Source organism: Polypterus senegalus, chromosome 17 (genome assembly GCF_016835505.1).
Source record: "Polypterus senegalus isolate Bchr_013 chromosome 17, ASM1683550v1, whole genome shotgun sequence".
NCBI classification, from domain to species: Eukaryota; Metazoa; Chordata; class Cladistia; order Polypteriformes; family Polypteridae; genus Polypterus; species Polypterus senegalus.
In genome coordinates this window covers 18,193,143-18,216,199 of record NC_053170.1, presented here as the reverse complement: position 1 = coordinate 18,216,199, position 23,057 = coordinate 18,193,143, and the positions used below count along the sequence as shown (strand labels likewise).

Sequence of the window (23,057 nt, the reverse complement as noted above, 5' to 3'; positions counted from 1 at the left end):
CATAAATATTTGGACAGAGACAACTTTTTTCTCATTTTGGTTCTGTACATCACCACAATGAATTTTAAATGAAACAACTCAGATGCAGTTGAAGTGCAGACTTTCAGCTTTAATTCAGTGGGTTGAACAAAAGATTGCATAAAATGTGAGGCAACTAAAGCTTTTTAACACAATCTCTTTATTTCAGGGGCTCAAAAGTATTTGGACAAATTAAATAACTGGAAATAAAAATGTTCATTTCTAATACTTGGTTGAAAACCCTTTGCTGGCAATGCCAGCCTGAAGTCTTGAACTCGTGGACATCACCAGATGCTGGGTTTCCTCCTTTTTAATGCTCTGCCAGGCCTTTACTGCAGCGGCTTTACTTTCAGTTGCTGTTTCTTTGTGGGCCTTTCTGTCCGAAGTTTAGTCTTCAACAAGTGAAATGCCTGCTCAGTTGGGTTAAGATCAGGTGACTGACTTGGCCATTCAAGAATTTTCCACTTCTTTGCTTTAATAAACTCCTGGGTTGCTTTGGCTGTATGTTTTGGGTCATTGTCCATCTGTATCATGAAACACTGCCCAATCAATTTGACTGTCATTTAGCTGGATTTGAGCAGACAGTATGTCTCTGAACACCTCAGAATTCATTCAGCTGCTTCTGTCCTGTGTCACGTCATCAATAAACACTAGTGTCCCAGTGCCACTGGCAGCCATGCACGCCAAGCCATCACACTGCCTGACTCCACCGTGTTTTACAGATGATGTGGTATGCTTTGGATAATGAGCTGTTCCACGCCTTCTCCATACTTTTTTCTTGCCATCATTCTGGTAGAGGTTGATCTTGGTTTCATCTGTCCAAAGAATGTTTTTCCAGAACTGTGCTGGCTTTTTAGATGTTCTTTAGCAAAGTCCAATCTAGCCTTTCTATTCTTGAGGCTTATGAGTGGCTTGTACCTTGCAGTGCACCCTCTGTATTGACTTTCATGCAGTCTTCTCTTTATGGCAGACTTGGATATCGATACGCCTGCCCCCTGGAGAGTGTTGTTCACTTGGTTGGCTGTTGTGAAGGGGTTTCTCTTCACCATGGAAATGATTCTGCATCATCCACCACTGTTGTCTTCCGTGGACGTCCAGGTCTTTTTGCGCTGCTGAGTTCACCAGTGCTTGCTTTCTTTCTCAGGATGTACCAAACTGTAGATTTTGCCACTGTAATATTGTAGTAATTTCTCGGATGGGTTTTTCTGTTTTCATAGCTTGAGGATGGCTTCTTTCACCTGCATGGAGAGCTCCTTTGACCTCATGTTGTCTGTTCACAGCAAAATCTTCTACATGCAAGCACCACACCTCAAATCAACTCCAGGCCTTTTATCTGCTTAATTGATAAGACATAACGACGGACTTGAACACACCTGCCCATGAAATAGCCTTTGAGTCAATTGTCCAATTACTTTTGAGCCCCTGAAATGAAGGGATTGTGTTAAAAATGCTTTAGTTGCCTCACATTTTTATGCAATCGTTTTGTTCAACCCACTGAATTAAAGCTGAAAGTCTGCACTTCAACTGCATCTGAGTTGTTTCATTTAAAATTCATTGTGGTGATGTACAGAACCAAAATGAGAAAAAAGTTGTCTCTGTCCAAATATTTATGGACCTAACTGTAGCTGGCCGAGGTCTGAAACTGAAAAGATTGTTTTAACCAAAATACCAAAGCTCAAAATGCTAACCAAAGTCAAAGCCAACATAAACAGGCAGAATTCTGTTTCCATGAAGGAAATGTTACTAGCTAATACATACAACACTTTTAACACAATGTATACAAACTTGGACAAAGGACCTTCTGCGCCACCATCTCAAATACCAGAATGAAGTCAGTGACAGAAAAGGTCTTAGGAGACAAACAAAAGGATTTGTTTCTGTAACCATAAAAAGTCAGCAATATGAAATGTTCAATAGGAAGTGTCTCTCTTGTAAGGCCTGAATGAAAGTTCTGTTGCTTGATGCTGGCCAAGGAATGAATCTTGGTAGGAAGCTGGGACGGTACGGGTTGACTCCATGCTCCTGTTGCACCTGGGAGCCTCTCGAACCCGCCAAAGTCGATACCATAACTGAGATGAGAACACAGACATAGCAAGGGGTTGGGTGTAAAAGTGCTTTAATTAGAAACAAAGCCAAACAGTGTCTAAAAGCGCATTGCTCAAAAAGTTCTTCATAAATAAATAATCCTTAAAAACAGTGATGATTTATGAGAATTTAAAGTGAGAATAAAGCTAACAGGGTGGCACGGTGGCACAGTGGTAGTGCTGCTGCCTCACAGTTAGGAGATCCGGGTTCGTTTCCCGGGTCCTTCCTGCGTGGAGTTTGCATGTTCTCCCCGTGTCTGCATGGGTTTCCTCCCACAGTCCAAAGCCATGCAGGTTAGGTGGATTGGCGATTCTAAATTAGCCCTGGTGTGTGTCCTGCGGTGGGTTGGCACCTGCCTGAGATTGGTTCCTGTGTTGGCTGGGATTGGCTCCAGCGGACCCCTGTGTTCGGATTCAGCGGGTTGGAAAATGGATGGATGGATAAAGCTAACAACACAGTCATCAGGTCCTTAATGTTCTGTCAGACGATCCCAGCACAACTCCCACCTCATCTCGCTTAGCTGCCAGAGACTGCAGCAGCCATAGTCCTTACCAACTGACCCCCATCTTAGCTGCCTCAAGTGGCTCGGCATCGGTTGTCCTCCCGTCATTCTTCTCGCTCCCCCGGCATGCCTCTGATCCCTGGGGAGGACTTCGCCACAATCACAACTACTTCTCAACAAATATTCAGTGAGGACAATCCATCCCTAGAGCAGTGATCCTTACGACCATGCTGCCTCTCCCACACTCACTGGCTGGCTCGGCCTGCCACTCCACCCAGTGCTGTTCTTGCCACTGTGTTTCTCTTCTCTTTCTTCTTTCTTTTTCTGTGTTCTCCTCTCTGCTATGCAGTCTCCTCTTATACTGCCTGTGAAATTGGGCATGAATGCAATGAGCTGCTTGCTCCGCAGGATCATTGAGACACCTGACTGATCTGCCCACCTCTGCACGTGTGGAGCAAAATGCATTCACACACACCTATGCCTGGCTGGAGCCTACACTTTTTGGGGCATGATTATTTACAATTCGCACAGCTACAGGGCAAATATTACTGAAGTCCTGTGTGAGAGGCTGAAAGTCAGGTCATGGGGGTCTCTCTTTGATTCTTAAGCCACTTGGTTCCTCATGTCATTGTTGTTGACCTTATGGTGCATTTGAATGAACTAATTGGTTGTAATGTTGTCCTGGGTGACTAGGGAGTCATACTGAATCGATGACACTGTTCCAGTGTGGTGCTGAGGTGTCACTCGGATCTCAATCCGGGTGATTCGTCATGTGGTGGGTGCGGCGACACTCTGTAATCAGCCCATGCTCCCAACCTCCTCCACCTCGTCCTCCTATGACATTAACCTTGACTAAGGTCCATTCACACTTTATGTGACTGGTCAGAAAAGCCCTGAAATTGTGTAGGTAGAAGTCAATAAAAAAATCATGGTGTCACTCTGTAAAGATTAAAGTCAAGAAAACCATAAAGATGAAGGCTCACTCAGGGTATGGAAGAGATGACCAAATATCTCAAAAAGGGTGAAGAGAGGAGTGTATTTAACTAGCATCTGTGGCCCTTGCCAGGCCGAGACGCCTCTTCTGTAAATGGTCTGGGGGAAGAGGCATGGACTGATCGATACCATCCCCGGGACGCTAGATGGCAGCCCCCCTGGGTGGCAGTGGTGCCTCAGTTTCCCGCAGGGCCCCATGGGAGAGGGAGTTCTCTACGACCCTGTTGGGATCCGGGGGTGCCACTAGGGGGCGCTGCAGTGGTTCCTGGGCCCATGTGGGCTGTTCTTCCACCACACCCGGAAAATCTGTCATCAAACACCTGGGGCACTTCCGGGTGGACTATAAAAGGAGTCAGCAGCCACCACTCCGGGAGGAGGGAGACAAAGCTGCCGGGAAGAATGGAGGAAAGAAGAAGAAGAAGAAGAAGGTTTGATTTGTGTTTATTTGAGTTGGTGCGGGACTGTGTTGTGCCTGAGAGACACGGGGAAGACGTAGCCCCAGGTGAAGAAAAATAAAAGTTTATTTGTTTTATCAGTGTGCCTCCCGTGTGTGTCTGTGTCAGGTCAGGCATTGATGTAGCGCCTTTGGTCACACATCTCGCTGGCACTGATTTCAAGAGTCCCAAATGGTTGCCTTTAGCCCTGCCTCTATACCTTTCTTGCACGCACTCTAAGCTTGCAGCCCATAAAGCCTACACCATACTCTGTGAATGTGGGTTTCTAAGGGGTGATGCACTGCATGCAAACTGAAAAAAAATAAGAACTGTGCATTTTCTGCCTGCTCTATTTATTTTATGTATCAAAAGAATGCTGTTGCTGCCAGAAACCCAGCCATACGTATTGGGATATGGACTTCTCTGGCCAAAAGAGCCATCTGTGTCCTTAGCAGATCTTGGCAAGAATATCAAGACTACTACAGGTAAGATATGCATCACTCTGGGATGAGGAATAATGTGTGGGATGAGCGAAATGTAGGCCAAGGGTGTGGGATTAGATTTGCTACAGCATGGCATCTCACGCACATTTCAATGCTCGTTGTCTTTACAGCATTGGAAGTTATAAGATAACCTCCTTACCTGTATCTGCTCCCTCCCTTTGGATATGTGTGTGTTGTCTTCTCCACTCTGGAAAATGACCTGCTAAGCTTTTATCCATTGTCCCCTAAAAGAACAGAGAAGAAAAACGAATTGCTGTGAGAAACAATCACATTGCTCTCACTCTGCTGAAAATGTCCATCAGGCATTATAGACCATCTGCTCTGGACACTGATAATCAGGATTTACTTTGCTGTAAGGCTTATTATTATTTGACTTATGTTGCTGATGTCTTTATCCAAGGCTATTTACAACATCCATCCATCTATTATCCAACCCGCTATATCCTAACTACAGGGTCACGGGGGTCTGCTGGAGCCAATCCCAGCTAACACTGGGCAGGAAACAAACCCCGGGCAGGGCGGACACACACACACACACCAAGCACACACCAGGGACAATTTAGAATCACCAATGCACCTCACCTGCATGTCTTTGGACTGTGGGAGGAAAGCCACGCAGACACGGGGAGAACATGCAAACTCCACGCAGGGAGGACCCGGGAAGCGAACCCAGGTCTCCTAACTGCGAGGCAGCATCGCTACCTACTGCACCCCGTGCCACCCCTATTCACAACATTTACTTACATTTCATTTATTTATGCAGTTGAAGCTCAGGCAGATGAAATGACTTGGTCATAGTCACACTGTCAGTAGTGAGATTTGAACCCACAACCTCAGGGTTGACGTACAAAGCTTTAACCACTACATCATACTGCCTGCTTGTACTTTACTTTAAATCAGCGTTTCTCAACCTTTATGTATTTGCGACCCAAGTTTTCATAACAGTTTTAATCGCGCCCCCCCTAACATTTTTTTTTAAATGTAGATGCATATTTTATTATACCTACAGGGGGTCCTTGGGTTACAACGTCTCGACATACGATGTTTCAAGTTTACAATGCTCACTCTCTTAAAAACGTAAAAAAATTGTGACGTGAGCAGGAATAAAGGTAAGGATTTTTTTTTACACTCATTTTTTCTGTTAATACAGTACAGTATATTTATGTCCTTTTCCTTTTTCTGTGGCTTAGTTGTATTTTTATGTTCTAGATCATGATTTTGCAAATGTGTTAGGATAGGTAAGTGACTGTGTTTTGACTTACACCAAAATTCGGGTTACATCACTGTTGTAGGAATGGAACTGTGTCGGAACCCGAGGACCCCCTGTTTCTCTATTTCACTGATCACTTCTATCACTTTCTTTTATGTGGAATTGCTCCCTGGACACTTTTTGCTTTTACATGCAATATTGTTTTTTTTTATCAGTATACTGCTGCTGGATTATGTGAATTTCCCCTTGGGATTAATAAATTATCTATCTATCTATCTATCTATCTATCTATCTATCTATCTATTGTATAGCGCCTTTCATTATTTCTATCTATCTATCTATCTATCTATTGCATAGTGCCTTTCATTATTTCTATCTATCTATTGTATAGTGCCTTTCATTATATCTATCTATCTATCTATCTATCTATTGTATAGTGCTTTTCATTATTTCTATCTATCTATTGTATAGTGCCTTTCATTATTTCTATCTATCTATCTATCTATCTATCTATCTATCTATCTATCTATCTATCTATTGCATAGTGCCTTTCATTATTTCTATCTATCTATTGTATAGTGCCTTTCATTATTTCTATCTATCTATCTATCTATCTATCTATCTATCTATCTATCGTATAGTGCCTTTCATTATTTCTATCTATCTATCTATCTATCTATCTATCTATCTATCTATCTATCTATCTATCTATCTATTGTATAGTGCCTTTCATTATTCTATCTATCTATCTATCTATCTATCTATCTATCTATCTATTGTATAGTGCCTTTCATTATTTCTATCTATCTATCTATCTATCTATCTATCTATCTATCTATCTATCTATCTATCTATTGTATAGTGCCTTTCATTATTTCTATCTCTCTATCTATCTTCTATCTATCTATTCTATTTATCACCTCTATATTTATTGTTCTAGTATCAGAATGTAGTTTAAGTTCATTTGTTTTGGTTTCAGCAGATGTTTTTTTCATATTTTTGATTCTTGTTTTCTTTTCTCACTATCTATCTATCTATCTATCTATCTATTTGTTACTTATCTATCTAGGTGGGCCCACACCCCACAGGTTGAGAACCACTGCCTTAAGTGGACATCAAATTTCGACCAGCAGGCTTCTCCTTTGCTTCAGGTTTCTTTTCCATTTTCAGAGACCAACAAGCTTTTGCTGAAACTGAACATCACAGATCTCTTTTCTCTTAGGCTAATACTAGTTTCTCTACTGCTGTGGCACTGAGCAGTTGGCTTTCTTTTTGTTGAAGCTGGTCATTATGATTTTGTTGATTCAGTGACCAGATCTCAGTGACCATCAGGACTCTACTCTTAGATTTAAGCTCTACCTTCGGACACAAATGGGTTGATGTTATGTTAACTTCAGGATTCTAGTGACCAACACAATTTCAACGTTGCCACCAATTTGCACTTTTGTAAGTACCCATCAGGCATCTTCACTACTTGCAATAACCAGCTAGGTTTCTGATCTTCTAAAAGTGTCCACTACGATTTTGCTCAATAGTAAGGGTTATAAAATACTTTTAAGGACCATTAACCCTAAATAAACCTATTGGGAGTGTAATTCTGTCCATAAGAGAAGCAAACACTTCAGTGTGTTCAGTGTACAACTCTGCTGTACACATTATTTTTAATTTGTGATTATTATATAGAATTCTGCTGCTTCACAGCCCCCAGCCATTCTGGCCCCGGCACTGCCTGTAAGGAGTCTGCGTATTCCCACTGTGTCTGTGTGGTTTTTTGCTAAATACTCCAGTATCCCTCCCATATCCCTAAGACCTGTGTGTGTTAGATTAATTTAGAGACTCGTGTGAATGAGGGTTAGTATTTGTGAGAGTGGGTTCTGCAGTGATATATGACCGAGCAGCTTACAGGGTCTAAATGACTATTAACAGAGAATTCTCACATGCAGTAAATTGCAAAGCAGTATACACTTTAAGATGTCTTCATGCCAGAAAGCTTAAATCTTAGAATGACCCAATCAGCCACAAGGGGCCATCAACTCTGGATGGTCATCAGTCCTGTTGTCAATCTGCTCTATTTAAATATTAAGATGACAATGAGGTTGTGTGTAAGTGTCAGTGATCAGATTTGAGTAGCAGTCAAGTTACCCCCTTTCATCTGTAAACACTATCAACAGACATCTACTCTTCATCTATGGTGACCATCAGGCTCTCATTCCTGTGACACGTCTTGAATAGCTGGGTGACCATTTCTCCATAGATTTCCTTTCTCTGATGAGCATGCTGCTGTCCTACTCATTTAGTAATCCCGAGGTCATTGGCCTATTTCACCCATTGATGCACATATTAAACTTCTTGTACCTCAGCCACACCATTTTTACCTGGCTCAACTTGACTCCTCTTGTCCGTTTGCATTCCGGTTCTGCATTTTTCTCTTCTTCTGGTCGCCTTTTCCTCACACAGCTACAGCAGAGGACCAAATTTAATGCCCGACCCCAGGCCATTGTTCGGTTTTCCTTCATCTCTCTTCTTCTTCTTCTTCCCTTTTTTCTACACGCTGTCGTCCTTCAGTGGACCTCGGTAGCTGCCCACTTTTCTGTGATTATCAGCTAGCATCCACTGTGTCTACCCTAACTATACCCCCATGCTGTCACTATACTACACAGTATAATGTAATACAGATTTTCTAATTACACCTTGTAAGTCTGAACTCTGCAACATTGAGCCTGTCCTGTTTTAGTTTGGCCAGTATGACCTGTGTCACAATGACCATTAGTATCAACCAGTCAATCCTAACCACTCAAACATAAGAGACGCTACACCCTTCTATACTTTCATGTTTCTGTCTTTAAGACAGGCCAGTGAGGGTCTACAGACACTAGTCCAAACCACTTCGTCTACCAAGAACTATTCCAACCTACTTGTGAACCTAACAGGCACTTATCTCTGGTTTTACCAAGGTTGTCTATTCTACTTCGAAACACACCGACACTCACTGGTCCCACCCTATGTGGGCCGAATCTTTTCTGACCACTTCGACTTTAACCAGACAAACTCTACCCTGCTTACTCTGCACAGATTCATGAAGCCTGCTCAGGCTCAACAGTCCCTTCCGCCAAACATTCGGGTCCAGAGATAAGTAAAAAAATCCAATCTGTGCTGAAGTTGTTATTCGTTTGACTGAGAATCGTTCATTTTGTTGATATCACCACTAGTCTTAAGTACTGTGGTCCTAAAGTCCCTTGTCTCCCGAACACCAACTTCAGTCTACACCCTTTGCTGTGACGCAGGCCCTAACCCCTGCTACTCTGAATCGACCGTCACTAATCCAGTCTGGTCTGATTAATCCTTCTCTCATTGGCCACTAGTGACACCACATTTGCGCTGACCACACCCACTTTGATCACTAGCTGTGTGTACTCTGGAGTTAAAGCACTTCATGCGATCCGGTGTGTCCTGATGTTGTGACCACTCTGGCGCAACCCTGAATATTTCAATCCTCAATACCCTAATAGGCTGTCACTTTTTTTGTATTTTATTTAGTTCTGAGTTACTATTATTCCAGCGATATGCCAGCTCAACAAGATTCTGTCTCATGGCTATACACCCCACCCCTCTACCTTGCTGGCTATACCCTGAGCTTTGCTAGCAAGTCACCTGTGCGTCCTGCTAGATCCCGATGCTAAACCGCAAAGTCTTCTCCTCTTTTGAGGCTGAGTCACTAAATCTACCGCCAGTCCTGATGCTGAGTCACCAGCTCTGTCTGCTGTGTCCTGAGACGACAGTCTCGCTGGCACTGATTTCAAGAGTCCCAAATGGTTGCCTTTAGCCCTGCCTCTATACCTTTCTTGCACGCACTCTAAGCTTGCAGCCCATAAAGCCTACACCACCCTTGGCTCCCAGCTCACCGCTGCACAGAGTAGGCCCTTCTGCCTCTTTTCCTTCTTGCGGCCACCTGACCAAGTTCCCCAGTTTAACTTCCTCCAGCTCACTGCCGTGTCGGCCTGATACAGCTCCAGGAGCGATGTCGCAGCCCCCTAAGCGCGTGACTCTGCTAGATGTTTGGAACAGGACTCTCTGTCCTGGCTGTTGCCTCTGGCTATACTCCAGGAAACAGACAGGCTGGGCCACCTGCCCCCCGGCAGCCAGTTGAGGAGACTTCTGTCGAGTGGGGGATGATGAAATGACGACCCGTCTGTGCTTTTGCAAAAGCAGACTGCAGCCTCCCAGCTTTGTACTATTAATATCCACCATGTCACGCCTCGCAGGGAGCAACAGGAGACTTGGTACAGCCGGCAGTTCTTGGATCTTGCCCGGCACCCCTCCAAGAAACATCAGTTATTAGGGGGCACATGCCATTGCTCTACTGTGGATCAGTTGGATTCTTTATTGTTCTGACTAATTCAGAGGGTGGAGATAAAATTAGCAGTACTGGTCTTATCACTCTCGAGAAGCGAAAGAGATGAGCCCAGTATGAAATACTCATCTGTGTACTTTTCCCAGATGTTTGCAGTTATGAGATCTGCCATGATGGATCTTCAGTGGAGCTACCAGGTTCAGGAATGGAAGAAAAGGAAACAGAATTTCTTCCTAACTACAAATAAAAAGCGCCCAAAAGTGAAAGCAGATGTCTCCTCTGCTCCTGCTTTCTTGTCACAGATGAATGCACAAATTGCTGCTCTTTCTTCTTAAAAACGTGTAGAGTTTCTGTTTCCTCAATGCTTTCAGCAATTAGTGATTTGGTTAGTGATATGCATTGGGTAGATGTTCATTTACCTAGGATCAGTTCTTCCACAGAATCCCAAAAGATTTGACTTATCCAATTAATAGCCTCAGAAAAACGAGGGGATTCTAGCATTTCTGGGCCTAGACTTTTCTTCATTCCAAACTCCTCAGACTCAATTTATTGCTCCTTTGTTCTGATATTAAGCACTACAAGCTCTTTTTTCATTATTAGGTTGATTTAGTGGTCCTGTATCTTTTTGAGTGTGATATGACCTGGTAGCATACCTTCTGTCTGGACAAGAGCAGAGAGTTCTGCAATTAAACTGCACAGATAAGGACATTTCTCCTCAGGACTGCTCATTGCGGGCAGAGAATTGCTTACTATGATGCGCTTCTGTCGAGGTGATTGGTGGATAGATGCTGAAAAGGCACAGCAAGAAATTGCTAATCACCAACTTCTAGAGGTCAGGCTGACTATGCCATACTCACTCACCGGTACGTTAGTACGAGAAACAGAGATGCACAAAAGTCGTCCTTGTAGATGCTGGTGCATAGCCTTAAGACCAAACTAATCATGTTAGCACTGAGACCGATCCTTTTTTTTATGCTTAGAGTGCCGCTATCCAATAGTGTAATGTTCTTTCTGTTGTGGCAGTTAGGCTCATATGCCTTCATTTGGGGAAATCTTGAAGCTGCAGCAAGCTGGGCCAATTTATATTAAAGGAATTGTCTAGTTTAGTACTCTCTAACGGTGGAAAGAAGCAGATCAGGAAAAGCTTGATGAATGGAAAGGTCTTCTCTGATTTGGTAAAAATTCCTTAAGTTTTTGTGACTGAGAGTATCCCTACCATGTATATGTTTTTGTTACATCGTTTCTAGAGATTTGTAGTTATTAACTGCATTCTGTAGTCCTAGATAGCAGTTGCCTTCCTGATTTGGTGAAAGGCCTTTGAACAGAAAACGAGTTGGGAAAAAATATTGACGAGACTACAAGCAAGAACTTTTTAACCTCTTACATGCCGGAATGCAAAGTTTATCTTCACTCCAGTGTTTCTGACTGATTTGAGTATAGTACTAGGGTGTTGTACCGTGTTAGCCATTATGAATGTAGTGAGAAGTCAAGCAAAATGACCCCTTTTATTGGCTAACTGAAAAGATTACAATATGCAAGCTTTTGAGGCAACTCAGGCCCCTTCTTCAGGCAAAGATGTAGTCCAGAAACTGGAGTTCCCTGTGTTTATATACACACTAGGACAAGAAACAACACTGGTAAATGTTTAAGTGAGAAATCTTAAATGTAAAAAATGAATAGACTCCTTCAGGCTAGAAACTGGACAAACACTCCGCCAGAGAATGAATTTCAACAGGCAACACATAGCAGCCAACTCCAACACCCATGGACACTGTGAGAGGGACTTTAAAGTCACAGGGCTTATGGGCAACTTCAGAACACAGCAAGAGAGAAAAGAATGGGAAGTTAAACTCGGGCTAAAATTTAACACATTGCAACATGGTTTGAAAAGAGACAAGAGTTTTATGGCCAGGTATGAGGATTGTTTGCATCTCTCAGACTGACACAGACAACCTGACTACAGATCCACATTGTGTTGAAAAACTCATTAGAAACTTCAAAAGACTTTGTTATCTTATCCAAAGATCATGACCATAAGTTGTTCTTCTCTCTTGGTAAATGAACCCTAGCCTAGATAGATAGATACAGTAGATAGATACAGTAGATAGATAGATAGATAGATAGATAGATAGATATGAAAGGCACTATATAATAGATAGATAGATAGATAGATAGAAAAAAGATAGATAGATAGATAAAAGATCTTTATTGTAAAAATAAGAACATCAACATAATATACACAAACCGAAAATGACGAAAACAAATTTCAGAATAAACAAAAAAACCATATCAAACCTCCATTACTCCACCTTTACACTCCTCCTACTCCGCACATTAATAAGCACGTGGTATTGATGCCCACCATTACTTTATCTTTCTCTTGCCCACCACAGTGAAATCAGAAGTTCATTTTCAGCTCCCCTTCATCAACTGAGCACAGCACCCCTTTCACCCCCCACACATTTTTAAAGATAGATAGATAGATAGATAGATAGATAGATGTGAATGACACTATATAATAGATAGATAGATAGATAGATATGAAAGACACTATATAATAGATAGATAGATAGATAGATAGATAGATAGATGTGAAAGACACTATATAATAGATAGATAGATAGATAGATAGATATGAAAGGCACTATATAATAGATAGATAGATATGAAAGGCACTATATGATAGATAGATAGATAGATGTGAAAGACACTATATAATAGATAGATAGATAGATAGATATGAAAGGCACTATACAATAGATAGATAGATAGATAGATAGATAGATAGATAGATAGATGTGAAAGACACTATATAATAAATAGATAGATAGATAGATAGATAGATAGATGTGAAAGACACTATATGATAGATAGATAGATAGATAGATGCTTTATTAATCCCAAGTGGAAAGCCTGAATTCCTGAATTATTAATTTTTTACATTTAAGATTTCTCACTTAAACATTTACCAGTGTTGTTTCTTGTCCTAGTGTGCATATAAACACAGGGAACTCCAGTTTCTGGACTACATCTTTGCCTGAAGAAGTGGCCTGAGTTTCCTTGAAAGTTTGCATATTGTAATCTTTTCAGTTAGCCAATAAAAGGGGTCATTTTGCTTGACTTTTCACTGATTTGAGAAAGCAATCAAACAACGCCCATACAAAGGTGACAACCCTCCTCCCCACCCGACCATCCACCTCAGGAGACCACTCCTTGCGACACACGTATATCCAAGTAATGGGGTCGGCTAGGTATGCTTGTCCATTTATGAAGTAAAGAAGTCAACTACAATAAGGATGTTTTCCCTCCCAGGAATTATCTCCTATAGAAGTAGCCTGGCTTGCTTACAGTCTTGCTGATAACATCAGCCAATCAGGCCAGACCTTCCAGCTGTTAAAGACAACTTTGATTGGCTGCACTAATCATATTGTCTAGGAATGTACAACAGGGGACAAAGTTTACTGTGGTAATAAAATGGCATATTACAGCACTCTTAGAATATCAGTCTCTTAGAGGTAAGGCCCAGAGGGAGTTCATAATAGCGGGCTGTACAGCACCACATGGAGTGAAGCCAGAAAAGTCACAGAAAGGAAATGGGAGATGGTCTGTGATCACAAATGAGGGACTTGATGAATGAGACCCATTTAGGGTGCAAAGGCTATGACCAATTTTTAAGAATTTGAGTAAAAGATTTGGAAAGTAGGCAACATAGACTTGTGCGCTAGGGCTGAGATAAAAAGGAGGTGGGGGAACTGAAGAGACAGAGGTGCCATCTGAAGCTTTAGCCACCTTTTATTCTGAAGATGACAGCTGCAGTTTTGCCTTTGATTTGGCGTGTTGTGACCATTGCCATGTTGGTAGTCATGACTGAAGCTCAGTGGTGGAATCTTTTTAACACTGAGCCACGCACTACTGCACCTGCATCTACAGTGAGGACCACCACAAGCAGCCAGCTACTGGATCAGTCCACATCCAAGGAGATGCTAGGGGGGCACATCACTTCTGAGGAAAGTGTTTTGGAGCAGACCACTTTACATAGAAGTCCAGGATTGACTACTGACTTCAAAGAAAATTTAAAAATGGACACCACCTCTGATGATGCTCTCTTCAAGCAGACAGCCTCTAATGACATGCTCACGGTGCATTCCACATTCATTGGTGACAGACTCCTGGAACATTCAACAACTGATGATATTCTTGAAGCACAGACCACCTTTGATGACAGCGACCTTGAACAGACCACTTCTGGTGACAGCCTGGATGTTGAGACCACTTCTGAGGGGACTGTGCAAGAGCAGACCACTCCAGCTGACCTTGAATTAGGCCATACTGTTTCTGAGGACACTGTTACTGTGCAGGCTACGTCTGAAGACTTTGAATTAGAGCAGACCCCTTTTGAAGATACTCTTTCTGAGCAGATCACCTCTGATCATGCTGAAATGGAGGAGACTACTTCAGGTGACACTGAACTAGAAGACACTGCTCAGGTGACTGTCCGAGTGCACACCACCATTGAAGGCACTCACTTAGAGAAGAGCATCTCTGAAAACCCTAGCCTTAATATTCAGACCTCATCTGATCACAATGAAATGGGGCAGACCACTGTTGAAGTCAGTCATTTAGAGAACAGGATCACTGAGAACCCAAGCATAAGCATACATAAAATATCTGATCACACTGAAATAGCGAGGACCACTCCTCAGGACATTGTATTAGTGCAGACCATCTTTGATGACATTGACTTAGAGCAGAGCACTTATGGTAGAAGCGTGCTGGAACAGACCACCTCTTCTGGTGGTGTTCACAAGAAGGCTACTTCAAATGGCAATTCTATGGAGCAGACTGCTTTTGGTATCTCCTTAGAAGCTCTGACAGCTGATGTCAGCCCACAGAATAAACAAATGGGTAAGAAAAGCACAAATCGCACACCCCTGGGCTGGACAGCCACTAAAGAAGGTGTCACAGAATCAGGTGAGGTACCTCGGCATACATTCTTACAGCGCTAAATACTGTATTGAAGTGTTGCTCCCACAGAACCTGTGTAATACCTGGAGAACCGCAAAACACTAGAAAGCGAGTCTGAGCAAATACTCCAGATTTCCATGTCAACATGATTTTTAGTTGTTTGCTTACTGAGAAGAGATGGCATCTGTACTTAAAGAATGCTAAAATATTTTGGAGGCGGTTAAGCCACTTGACACCAGCACTCAATTGACGGCTATATAGGCATTTGAGGTATGGGGGGGCCTGGAGGGGGTGGTTGGGCTAGCACTTGGTGTCAGCATTTTGAGTCCTAACGTTTCTTGGAAATGAGTCTGTCTGTGCTGTTTTACTTTGTCTTGTAAAGCAATTAGAGCCACACCAATGTATGTATGAAAATGTGCTATATAAATAAATATTCTTGTTGGTTAGATGTGAACACTACTAAATAGGTGTATTAGTTTTTAAATAGATAGATAGACAGATAGATAGATATGAAAGGCACTATATAATAGATAGATAGATATGAAAGGCACTATATGATAGATAGATAGATAGATAGATATAGATAGATATGAAAGGCACTATATGATAGATAGATAGATAGATAGATAGATGAAAGGCACTATATAATAGATAGATAGATAGATAGATAGATAGATAGATAGGCACTATATGATAGATAGATAGATAGATAGATAGATAGATAGATATGAAAGGCATAGATAGATAGATAGATAGATAGATATGAAAGGCACTATATAATAGATAGATAGATAGATAGGAAAGGCACTATAAGATAGATAGGTAGATAGATAGATAGATAGATAGATGTGAAAGGCACTATATAATAGATAGATAGATAGATAGACTGAAGGAATGCTTGCTGTGTATATTTGTCTCTCATCAGTTAATCAGCACTGCAAATCATATCTTTTAAAATTTGATGCTTTTACAGAAGAAGTTAGAAAGGCAACTTTACCCACTGAACAAAGTGTTTCTGAGACGAAAACCCAGTTACAACCAGGAAATGAGGCAATTCAGACCCCCTGGCCAGGAAATCAGGTATGGTATTTTAAAGCTACAACAAACACCATCCGGGTAATTGTAGATTGGTTATATCTCTCTGTTATAAAAAAAAAATCTTGAAAGGCTTGGAAGGAGACAAGACGTGATTTTCTCAGAGACACTTTAACATCCCGTGAGACAAGGCAGTGAGACAAAAGGACAGCTGCTTTACAGGCTTTTAAATGTTCTAAGCGCAGCGCGACAAGCAGAACACGCAGCTCGGCAGCAGCAGGAAGTAAGCAAGCAGCTGATTGAGCAAATAGGAGGTATAAAAAAATGTATTGGTTTCCCACTGCATCACCGTTTAAGAGGGGGTTTTGGAGGAGCGAGTGCATTCAGCCCCCCTCTTCACAACTCAAATTGGCAAACATCAAGAAATAAAAAATTAATGAAAATGAATGAAATGAAAATAACAATCTCTTTAAATTGTATATCTGGCTAACGAAACCTGGATGTGGGCGAAGCGAGCAGAGGGTAGAGCCCCCTAGTTCTTCAAAATGTTCAGCTCTGATCTGATAGTTTATGGCTAGGCCAGGGAGTAGAGTTGGCGAAGGTGGATGAGTTTAAATACTTGGGGTCAACAGTACAGAGTAATGGGGATTGTGGAAGAGACGTGAAAAAGAAAGTGCAGGCAGGATAGAGTGTCAGGAGTGATTTGTGACAGACGGGTATCAGCAAGAGTGAAAGGGAAGGTCTACAGGACGGTAGTGAGACCAGCTATGTTATATAGGTTGGAGACGGTGGCACTGACCAGAAAGCAGGAGACAGAGCTGGAGGTGGCAGAGTTAAAGATGCTAAGATTTGCATTGGGGGTGACGAGGATGGATAGGATTAGAAATGAGGACATTAATAATAATAATAATAATTCATTACATTTATATAGTGCTTTTCTCAGTACTCAAAGTGCTATCCACACAGGGAGGGTCAGCTCAAGTTTGACAGTTGGGAGACAAAGTCAGAGAGGCGAGATTGCGTTGTTTTGGACATGTGCAGAGGAGAGATGCTGGGTATTTTGGGAGAAGGATGCTAAGGATAGAGGGAAGAGGAAAAGAGGAAGGCCTAAGAGAAGGTTTTTGGATGTGGCGAGAGAGGACATGCAGGCGATGGGTGTAACAGAACAAGATGACGAGGACAGAAAGATATAGAAGAAGATGATCCGCTGTGGTGACCACTAACGGGAGCAGCCAAAAGAAGAAGAGGACTGATGCAAGGACAGGCTTCGACCTCCTAAGTCCTAAATTGAATTTAAGAGTTTTGAGAATGCTATGTTGTGCTATTTTTCATCTCTGTTGAACCGATGCTGAGTCCAGTTGAGAATCACCAGTTAGCCTAACATTGTCATACCCATTCAAATCTGTTGAAAATGGTTTCATCAGAAAGGTTAAAAGAATTAGAGTTAGAAAGAGGTATGTTAGGGCAAAAACAGGAAGAGTAGAGTCAGCAATGTTTTGGTCAAAACCTTAAGAGGACAAAAAGATCAGCAAACATATCAGAGAGACTCAAAGGCAAAACCACCAAAAAGAAACTGTAAGATAAACTAACTCTTTCTGGTTGAAACAAGTATTTCCTTCATCAAAACAAAGTGCATATAATTACTGTGTATGAGGATTACCTTTAAATAATAAGGTGGCTGTGAAAACCAACTAGCTTTGTATCTTTGTTGTCACATCCATAGACAAGCATGGGACATGACAGCTTAGAGCTAAGCTGGTGCCATAGCAACAAAAAACAAAAATGATGGAGGGATGTCATGATGTTAGCTGTTATCCTCTTTAATAAAACCCCCGTGTGCGTCCAGGTGTCCGTGTGTGTCTGTGTCTTCTGGTGAAGTGTGCATGCGCGGGGCCACACGGCACGTGTTCAGTGTCTTCCTGTGCATTCCCTGTGCGTGCAGAGAGAGAGAGAGACACACAGACAGACAGACAGACACGCAGGCTCGCCCGAGAGACATACAGACAGACAGACAGACATACAGGCCGCCCAGACAGACAGACAGACACGCAGGCCCGCCCGAGAGACAGACAGACAGACAGACAGACATGCAGGCCCGCCCGAAGACAGACAGACAGACAGACACGCAGGCCTGCCCGAGAGACACACTCACGCACACACGCACGCACACGCAGGCCCGGGACAGACACACACACACACGAGAGACTGACAGACAGACACACACACAGGCGCGTGCTTTGTTGCAATGTTACTTTTCTTGGTTGTTTATTAAATTACAGATTTTTCAAATGTTCATTTTTTTCCCTGTGCTTAAAACTCATTAAAAAAAGTGTTTTTAGAGAGTGGGTCATAAGGCTAAAGCACAAACTCTTGCAGTGTTAGTTTTCTCTGTTGTTCAAGGTTTTCTTAGTGTTATTCAATGTTTTTACATTTAATTTACTATTATGCTGTGCATTCAATGGTATAATTAACTATATTTGTGCTTAAAAACTTAAAAAAATATATATTTACATACAGTTCATACAGTCTGGAACAGATTAATTGTATTTACATACAATCCTATGGGGGAAATTACTTCAGTTCACGACCAAATCGGGTTACAACCAGAGTTTTGGAACGAATTATAGTCGTGAACCGAGGTTCCACTGTATTACAGTCAGACAAAATTACAGGCATTTTACGGAAATACAAACCAGTATTATTGAGAGAGAAAATGAAAGGCACACAATACAGTGACACATATTACAGCCACATACAAGGTCCCATGCCATTTAATATAGACTGTTCCTACTAATGTTTATGGACTACTGTTCTAGCGCCTGTTATTGTAACAGGCTTAATGTCTAGTATTAAATAATAAACATGTGATGAAAATGAACATCCGATAATCAAAATATTATGATCTCCAAATTGGGATAGAAATCTATTAGGTAGTAAATAGAGAGAACTTTTTGTCACCAGGATGAAATTTTGCCTTTTTGCAAAAGCTCTTTAAATAAATACACTACTGGTCAAAACTTTTAGAACACCTCAGTTTTTCCAGCTCATCTTCAAATTTAATCAGTTGAAATGCAATGAATGACCAAAAATGGTGAAAAGGCAAGCAGTAAATTGCCAGAAGTTTAGTTTCGCAAAAACTGAAAAAGGTAAATTTCAGAATATTCCAAGTGGGCCTTCTTCAGAGAACAACTAGAAGGTTACAAACTACAAATGTTGTGCAGCAATTCAAGTAAATGAAGCCTTGCAAGTTGAAGCAAATGATTTGCTCAGGCGTCCCAACTTCTGTTGATTACTTAAAAAAACCTTCTGACTGTCCTAAAGCAGAGTTGGAACAGACTGCGTTACGACACCCTCTGATGTACTACTGGGACAATATTACACTGAAACGACAATTAAGAAATGAAACGAGACCGGGCATCACTACTGTTAGAAGTGTAGACCTTTCATTTAGAAAAACTACAAACAAAAAAGGATCAGTGTCAGTGAGTCCAGTGGTGTCCTACACAATCCAAAGGCAATTGGAAACTGGGAGAAACTCAAATAGGAAGAGATCTGGCAGGTCCAAAGTCACCACCCAAACAGAAGATAAGTTTCTGAGGGTCACCAGCTTGTGAGATCACAGGGGCCTCACAGCATGGCAGCTTCAAGCAGAGCTTAGCAGTGCAGGTCATAAAAATAAAGTGTCTACTTCTACCGTGAAGACAAGACTTTGTGCTGCAGGTTTGACTGGGCACATGGCAGGAAGAAAGCAATTCCTTAAAGGACAGAGTAGGGCTTTGAAATACCGGCTGTGGACTACTGCAGACTGGAAGAAAGTCTTATGGAGCGATGAATCAAAATTTGAAATCCTTGGTTCATCACACAGAGTGTTTGCACGCCATTGAGTTGGTAAAAGGATGGCTCCTCAGTGTGTGACACCAACTGTCAAATATGGAGGAGGAAGTGTGATGATCTGGAGGCAGACAGACTGACTGGCATTCTGAATCAAAAGGGTGACCACGGTTTGGTTGTTATGTCAGCAAAAGGCGCTTACTTTGATAAATCAAAATCTGAATAAAATTTTGACACTTAATTTTCTTGACTTATTTTTTTTTTTTGCCATTTTTATAATTTCATGAAACATTAAGACATTAAACTGTGTGCATTTCCATAAAAACTGAGGGGTTCTAAAACGTTTGTAGAGTAAATACATAAATCGATTGATAAAAAAAATATAAATATACCGTACATACTCCAATAAACGGCGAGTCTTTTATTGTCGCCGGTCTCTAATAAAGCGCCAGGCTTCAGAGGGGAGGGACGCGGCCAAATAGTAGCCGGTCTCTAACAGTAGCCGGGTCTTTGATATTTGCCAACTAGCGCACATTGTAAGCGTCTGTATCTTTGCATGTGTAATACATGTGCATGTCAGCACGTTGCATATATAAGAAATACGGAAATACCAGTTTCTAAAACTGCTTCATTTTTGGGCCGGGTTGACCAAAATACGGACAAACCTGGAAGAAGAGGAAGACGATAGTGAACTGGACAACAACAAAGCCATCATTGCAGATTCGGACGACGAATAGCAGCGAAAGGTACAGAAAGACATTGCCATTTATCTTTAATAGCCTTATGCAGCATGTGAAATTCAAATAAAGTAGCTGTTTGTAATATTAGCCAATGTTTTTGTGTACCTACATGTACCGACATACGCAAAAATAATATTGCGTTGTGAAGGTTTTTGTTAATAATGGCCAGCCTCTAATAGCAGCCATTCTCTATTGTGCCAGGAGCCGAGGCTAGTTTTGCAAATAAACTCCGGGGGCCACTATTGGAGCATATATGGTATAAAAACACACTAGAATGACTAAAAAGGAAGAAAACATAAGAAGAAAGAAAACTTGATCACAATGAGGCATTATGCAGGAATTTTGCTGTTGGTATGAAGAAGCCCCCATAATGTCTCTTGACACACTTCTGCCGAATGTCCTATGTCATGACTTGGTGTGTATATATATACAGTATATATATATATGTTAAGGCCAAAACCCCAAGTTCTGCCAGTTCCCAAACTGGCCGAGAGGTGTGGCCAAACTCTGAACTTCTAGAAATGACCAGTGTATATGCTACTTTGGCCGGCCATTTTGTGAAGTGGCAAGAGCTCCCTGGCCAAAATTCGATGTGCTGATGTAAGACTGCCCGCTCAATGTGTGAAGATGCTTAAAAATTCACATGCAGATTCAGTTTTCCATTCAGCACAAGAAACTGCTCACACTGGAATCCGTAGGCACAGAAGAAAAATCACTTTGAACCGTCGCGTCTTCCCAATCACTGACCGGTGGCCAAAGCTACACTCGATGCAATTACACTACTAAGTGCACAACAAATCGCTCCTCGTGCCTTTTTTCTTCCACCTTTGGCCGATCACCCCATGCTATTTCACAAACTGGCTGGCCAAATCCCGAAATCAAGGAAAGATCGGACATTGGCTGATCAATTCACAGTGACATTGGCCATTTCCCAATTTGGCCGGTCACTTGCCACATTGGCTGATATATATATTGTAAAGAAAAGACACAGACACAGCGTTAAGGTTTGGAGATTCTGTCCCCGCATAGTGTAGGATTCACTGGGTTGTACAGTCTTTTAGCACTTTTGCACCGATATACAAGCCACCATCTGTGGTGGATAGATGCCGTATTTATGAAGGAGGGGACAGAAGAAAAGGATGCTGGGTAATTATGGCGCAAGGGATCCTGGGATGGTGGTGATGTCATCAGCAAGGGGCCGGATGAGAGTGAGGAATACGGCTGCCCGGTCATGTGGATGGAAGGTTGGCAATGAATTCCAGGTGTCGTGCTTTCTTATGGTCTTATCCTGTGAGAGAAAGAAGAGAGTTGTTAGCGCACTGTCCCCTCGCCCTGCGTTGCGGGTTCGTACGGCTCATTGGGTCCTTTAGCTGCCCCCTAATCGCTTGTGCGTGACTATATATGGTGGTCCAGATCTAATTATGCAATTTTTATTACACTATAACTTATTAAGTTTATTACATAGAAAAATCACCTGAAAAAATCCAGACCATCGAGAAGTGTGCGAACTGACGACATGAAGAATCGTCTTCACACCGAACTGGAATCGTCGCCGCATAAATCAAAGTCATCCAGATGATCTGGATCTGCGTGATTAGGTCTGGACCACCCTGTATATGTAGTCTGAGGTGAATAGAGTGAAGAGAAGAGGAGACGGTGGAATGTGGAAACCACTTTAATGAAGAAAGACATCCAGTATGTGAAAAGGAAGGAGAGTTCACTGTTTGTACACAGGAATGACTGGGCTGAAAAGCTAATCAATATCCTGCACTAACCGCTGTGGTATTCATTATTATAATTATTACAGTTATTTTCATTTTCCATTCTCATTTATTCATGTCAGGATCGCAGAGGGCCCCAGCGTTATTGAATATAGGATGGCAAACCAAAACTAGTTCATCACAATGCACTATTATTATTGCTGTTATTATTATGACTCTAATATCAAGTTCATTACTCCTTTCGGGATCGCACAGAATTAAGAGTAAAGCAGCTTCTCACACGGAATGGGACACTGGGCTGTTTTTTTCTTAGTATATCAGGAAACTGAAGGGGACGCAAACACAATGAACTTGTGAAATCACAAGCTAAGGGGATGGTGGAGTACCTTTAGACTTTGTTGTGACTTCTGGTCTTTCCTACTTCCACAGAAATTGACTGGACGCTTGGCAGTGACCTCTGACCCCCCTGTGAAAGCGCACTCTCCTAGAAGTACCGCAGCAGAGGTAAGGTGTACATCGCATTGCTATTAGCTAATTCAAGGTCATTCACCCCCAAATTGCCTACTTCATAGTGAAGGTTATGCTTTAGGGCTCAGCAAACATAATTCTGTACCTTGTTGTTTCCAGATTGATTGATCATCATGTGACTGAATAAACTATGGAAGTACA

General features: G+C 41.9%; 1 protein-coding gene across 1 annotated transcript in view; it reads right to left on the bottom strand.

The window, feature by feature from the left end:
* grb7 (growth factor receptor bound protein 7) overlaps positions 1–9,804 on the bottom strand; it is an 80,897-nt gene extending 71,093 nt beyond the window's left edge. The window contains exons 1-2 of the mRNA XM_039739209.1: positions 8,121–9,804; positions 4,675–4,759 (exon numbers count right to left, since the gene is read on the bottom strand). Of these exons, the coding sequence (XP_039595143.1) occupies positions 4,675–4,759; positions 8,121–8,261 (226 nt within the window). The 5' untranslated portion in view covers positions 8,262–9,804. The remainder of the gene's footprint in view (positions 1–4,674; positions 4,760–8,120) is intronic.
* Positions 9,805–23,057: the final 13,253 nt, after the last annotated feature.